At 37.2% G+C, this 5,403-nt stretch overlaps 1 protein-coding gene across 3 annotated transcripts; it reads left to right on the forward strand.

Moving 5' to 3' along the window:
- The first annotated feature begins 486 nt into the window (after positions 1–486).
- On the forward strand, positions 487–5,133 carry LOC136219908 (sodium/hydrogen exchanger 1-like). 3 transcript variants are annotated; one of them, XM_066007493.1, is made up of 15 exons: positions 487–699; positions 870–1,110; positions 1,205–1,344; positions 2,086–2,183; positions 2,499–2,558; positions 2,638–2,684; positions 2,771–2,965; positions 3,045–3,091; positions 3,352–3,418; positions 3,514–3,614; positions 3,739–3,840; positions 3,937–4,075; positions 4,155–4,217; positions 4,331–4,414; positions 4,497–5,133. In XM_066007493.1, the coding sequence occupies exons 2-15, from the start codon at positions 937–939 to the stop codon at positions 4,818–4,820; spliced, it is 1,641 nt and encodes a 546-aa protein (XP_065863565.1). In that variant the 5' UTR covers positions 487–699; positions 870–936; the 3' UTR covers positions 4,821–5,133. The 3 variants fall into 3 exon arrangements, with proteins under 3 accessions (XP_065863565.1, XP_065863567.1, XP_065863566.1); XM_066007495.1 differs by having other exon boundaries at positions 2,771–2,899; XM_066007494.1 differs by having other exon boundaries at positions 1,226–1,344.
- The last annotated feature ends 270 nt before the right edge of the window (positions 5,134–5,403 follow it).

Below are 5,403 nucleotides of genomic sequence, written 5' to 3' on the forward strand. Positions count from 1 at the left end.
TTTATTAAGGTGCATGTGAAAATTACTTTTCATCCGCAAACTCAAAATCCTAGTAAGTTTTTTATTTATTTATAAACTTTTATTTTATGAGTTGGGTGACGTAGTTACTAGTAATATTTTTACTTTTGTAAAGAAAAAAACAAAATAAATTGGAAAAAAAAGGATTGTTTTTGGTAAAAAAAAAAAAAATGATTACGTATTAAGATTCTACTTTCAAGAGACGACACAATCATATTCATTGGCCCCTCCCTTTTCTCCCTCCATCCACTTACAAAATCACACACAACCTCCACTTCTACTCTACACCCAACACTACAATCATCACTCAATCTTAACCGTTCATTTTACTTACTTTTAGTCAACGCCATTTCACATCAACGGTCTTCCTCCTGTAGAAGTTTCGAACTTTTTGACTTCCTTCCCCAGCTTAGAGCTGTATATATTAATTTCTTTCGCGGCCTCTGCTCTTCCATATCCCAGCTCAGCTCAGCTCTCTCTCTCTCTCTATATTCTCCCCTTTCTCTCTCTAAAATTCTGCTTAAACTTCACTCGAAATAATCAAAATTCTCCGAAGATTTTGTTCTCTAAGCGGAATATTGATACCTGTAGCTTCAAAAATCGAAAGCTGTTTCCGTTTTCATTGTCCTGTGGGAGCTCGTACATTTTCACGCGGTCAAAAAGCTCGAGCTCGAACTCAAGGTGAGTGAGTGAGTAAGTTAGCGAGTTGCGGATTCAGTTTGTACATTAACGCTTTTTTTTCCCCGATTGGCAAGCTCTGTTCAAACAGGGAGAAAGAGTTTTAGATTAGCCTTTTTGTTGTTGTTATTTCGTTCCAATATATTGAGTTGATTTCTTTTTCAATTTCTTAGGGCTTTGAGTTGAGATCGCGTTGAAAGAGCTAATCGCATTCTCAAATTGGAAATTGCTGCAACTCTAATGGCGCTCAGTGTAGACTCTGTTTTGTCAAAACCGGAGGAAATTCTAGGGTCTGATCACTCTTCAGTGGTGTCTATAAACCTTTTTGTGGCACTTATATGTGCCTGTATTGTAATTGGCCATTTACTAGAGGAGACTAAGTGGGTGAATGAGTCTATTACTGCTCTGGCAATAGTCAGTATTATCTACTCTTTGCTTGCTCAAATTTCTGCTGTATTTATGGTTATGCTGGATTCAATTGTGTAAAAAATGGCATAATTTGTGATAGGTTTATGGTGAGTTATTGCAGGGTTTGTGCACTGGTGTCATCATTTTGCTTACTACTGGAGGAAAGAGTTCACGTCTTTTAGTGTTTAGTGAAGATCTATTCTTTATTTATCTTCTTCCACCTATTATTTTCAATGCCGGGTAAGTTGTCGCTTGTGATGTTTTGTTTGAGATTAGGACTTATCATGCTTTTATGGCACTTAATTTATTGATACAGTTACTATTAATTAGTAGAGGACATTCATATTCGAGCTTGGCTGTTCACTTTAGAGTATTGCCTGTCTTGATTGTCGCCTAGTTATCAACCTGATCAGTTGGAGTATAAATTGTGGAATCTTGGTGATAACTTGCCTTATTTCATGTAACTTCATTAAAAAATTCAGTGAAAGATGGTCTTTTTAGCTCTGAACAAGTGAAAAATGCAAAATCTTGAAATCAGTAGAAATTGTGCCCTTTCCTTTTCTTCTTTGTTTTGTTTAGAAACCGGTTGACAAAATGCATGATAAGATTCTTGATGTAAACTATTGGAATAAATCATGAAGGTACGTCCAATACCTTAAGCTTTGATATTTATCACACTTGGATCAGAAAGCGACCTGTATGAAAGCAGTAAATGTACGGTTTAAATTAAACATGATAACACAATTAACTAATAATTTGAATGCCTGTAAGCTATTATCTTCAAAACTACTTATAGCTGTAGCTTTGATAGGAGTTGTTCTTTCTCTTTATTGTTATTATGCTAATCTAAGGTAACTCTAAATACCCGATATATCTGGATGGTGATTGTTGATTTATTTTTCTATAACAAATGTGTTTAAGCAGGATAACACAATTTATTGACTGTTCCTCACCATTAGTTTATGCTTCCTCAAACTCCAGGTTTCAGGTGAAGAAGAAACAATTTTTCCGCAACTTCATGACTATCATACTATTTGGTGCAATTGGTACTCTAATATCCACTGGTGTCATATCAGTAGGTATAGTAAAGCCTTCCTTATGGTGTATAATCTATTACAGTAGATGTTCTCATTGATGAATGGTCAAGTTCTGCTAGAGAATGTGAAGCACTCATTAATCTGTTCCTACACATAGCCTACTGCATGTTTTTGGCACGTATTTAGGAATTAGAATAGAGAAAGATAGAGACAGGGGATACATACAAGATTTTCTGTATTGTGTGTTAAGAAGTGTTAAAAAAGCACGAACTGATTCAAAATATTTTTCTTTTATCAATCTACAATGCTGGTCTTTGTTATGCTCTTCTTCTAATCAATCTTATTCTTTCTACATAGGTGCTATGCACTTCTTCAAGAAAATGAATGTCGGTTCACTTGATATCGGTGACTATCTTGGTAAGCTCAATTTTGCTAACTCTTTATTTATCTCCCTAGTTTGCTCCTTCTTATGCCTGCTCACGCCCTTTTACCTCAGCAATTGGAGCAATATTCTCTGCAACGGATTCCGTTTGTACCTTGCAGGTATTGATGGCTAGTGAAGCTAAAAACCTGGTTACAGTTTTTGGAGAACATCATTTGCTCAATTTGTTAAATTTATGTTTCTGTAGATTCTCAATCAGGACGAGACACCTTTACTGTACAGTTTGGTTTTTGGGGAAGGAGTAGTAAATGATGCTACATCAGTGGTGCTTTTCAATGCTATCCAGAGCTTTGATATGTCCAACATCAATTCAATGGTTGCTGTGCAATTTATTGGGAATTTTCTATATCTGTTTATTGCAAGCACTGTGTTGGGAGTTTTTGTGAGTCTCTATTTTCTTTCACTGTACAGTTAGCAGTGTGTCCTTGCTAATTGCTATGGTTATTGCTTTTCTTCTGCAGGCTGGACTACTTAGTGCATATATTATTAAGAAGCTGTACTTCGGGAGGTTTGTCTCTTAACATTGTCATTCTTGTTACCTTTTTGTATTAATCTTAGTGGCATATGAAGGTATAGCAGAGTAAATACATAATCAAATTGTTTTGTTTTTGAATTTTTACTATTTGATTTCATTTCTGTCCGTATTTTTTTGTCTGTTTAATTTCATTACACCATCAAGTTGCTTCTTGTTTACTTAATCCAATGGGAGTTAATATGAATAGTAGTAATGCCAATTCTTTTTAAATCTTGTTCTCTTGCAAAATCCAGACACTCCACCGACCGGGAGGTTGCTCTTATGATACTCATGGCTTACTTTTCATACATGCTGTCTGAAGTAAGTTTTCGAGCAAATAGTAGAAAACATCTCTTAAACATTTGTTTGCCTTTTCAATTCCTTTATGTTAATTACATATCTGGTTTCGGTTGCAGCTATTCTATCTGAGTGCCATTCTCACCGTATTCTTTTGTGGGATTGTCATGTCTCACTACACATGGCACAATGTTACAGAAAGTTCAAGAGTCACAACTAAGTATGTTAAATGCTACTGCGATTAATTCAAGCACAGTTATCACTTTTTTTTTTCCTTTTTCCCCTTAACATGCCAGCCTCGTTGTCACATTACTAACATTTGGCTTCTGAAAAATCAATTTCAGGCATGCATTTGCCACTTTGTCATTTATTGCTGAGATCTTTATCTTCCTTTATGTTGGCATGGATGCTTTGGACATTGAAAAATGGAAGTATGTGAGCCATAGGTAAGCCTAATGCATACAAATGGCCTTACATATAGATTCCAAGCTTACATAGATAACCTGAATGTGGGTTAATTCCTTTTTCTTTTTCCTGATTAGCCCTGGAACATCAGTTGGGGTGAGTGCAATACTCTTGGGATTGGTTTTGGTTGGACGAGCAGCCTTTGTTTTCCCCCTCTCTTTTTTATCCAACTTGACTAGAAAATCTCCATATGAGAAAATTGGCATAAAGCAACAGGTACAATTTTGAACTTATAAGATTTATGTTTGTAAATCTGTTAATGTACAAGATGTCCTTATCCATGTTAGCTTTTCAGGTAACAATTTGGTGGGCCGGACTGATGCGCGGGGCTGTTTCTATGGCTCTTGCTTATAATCAGGTAAAGAACATTGAATTTGCTGGTTTTTTTCCAAGTTTTTCTAGAATAATGGAAACTGATTATTCCATTGCTCATGTCCTTTGAATGTTATATATTTGATTCCGTTGATGCAGTTTACCAGTTCAGACTTTACACAGTTGCGTGGAAGCGCAATCATGATCACCAGTACTATCACAGTTGTACTTTTCAGCACAGTGGTAAGACACTGCCTTATAGTTGTGATTCTATTCTATCAAACTGCTGCAATACATGACATGGTGAATTGTTCAATCTGTTCAGGTGTTCGGATTGATGACTCAACCGCTAATAAGATTCTTACTTCCATCTCCAAAACACACAGCAAGTATGTTATCTTCCGAACCTTCTAGTCCGAAATCCTTTGTCGTGCCACTACTTAACGGGCATGATTCAGAAGACAACAAAGACAATGTGGTCCAGCCGCCCAGCCTAAGAATGCTCTTGAGGACCCCCTCACACACTGTCCACCACTATTGGCGAAAATTCGACAATGCCTTCATGAGACCTGTTTTTGGTGGTCGAGGTTTTGTCCCCTTTATACCTTGTTCCCCAACTGACCCGAGTCTTCAACAACAATGGCAGTGAGGAGAAGAACTTCTCTGCAGATAGATGACTACTAATTTACCAAACTTGTAGGTAGAAAATGCATGCAGTTGGCTTTCTGTGTGAAATTTGTTAATAGTTAAGGTTTTGCGAGTGAGGCTGTGGCCCATTTTTAGTCAGCAAAGCAGCCTGTAATTGCCTTCCATTTTTGGTGATTTTTCTTTTTGTCTTCCCCAGTTGTTTCTTTCTCTATACACGGTTTGTCAAATGAGATGATTTTTCCTGAGTGTATGTATGAATACAAGTGTTCCCATACATTTGTCTTTGTAAAATGCCTACTTATTGCATTCCAATATGTATAAATATAGTTTTACAGATGCTCATTATTTTGATATATGGCCTTGACGCAACGGTAAACGTTGTTGTCGTGTGATTGAGAGATCACGGGTTCGAGTCTTAGGAGCGGCCGGGACCCTTCCCGGACCCTCGCTTAGCGGGGACGCGTAATGCACTGGGCCGCGGACAGTCCTAAAGGCAGACTTTGTGGTGGGACCCCTCCTTGGACCCTCGCTTAGCGTCGACGCGTAATGCAACGGATCGTTTTTTTTTTTATGGTAGTAAGATG

This window comes from Euphorbia lathyris, chromosome 2 (genome assembly GCF_963576675.1).
Source record: "Euphorbia lathyris chromosome 2, ddEupLath1.1, whole genome shotgun sequence".
Lineage (NCBI taxonomy): Eukaryota > Viridiplantae > Streptophyta > Magnoliopsida > Malpighiales > Euphorbiaceae > Euphorbia > Euphorbia lathyris.

What these genes read in the sequence shown, in the direction of transcription:
- LOC136219908 (XM_066007493.1), top strand. Translation starts at nt 937, where the DNA reads ATGGCGCTCAGTGTAGACTCTGTTTTGTCAAAACCGGAGGAAATTCTA. An exon ending in TTTCATACATGCTGTCTGAA is followed by an intron (nt 3,419 to 3,513) that starts GTAAGTTTTCGA and finishes TTTCGGTTGCAG; the next exon opens with CTATTCTATCTGAGTGCCAT. An exon ending in AAATTGGCATAAAGCAACAG is followed by an intron (nt 4,076 to 4,154) that starts GTACAATTTTGA and finishes TTAGCTTTTCAG; the next exon opens with GTAACAATTTGGTGGGCCGG.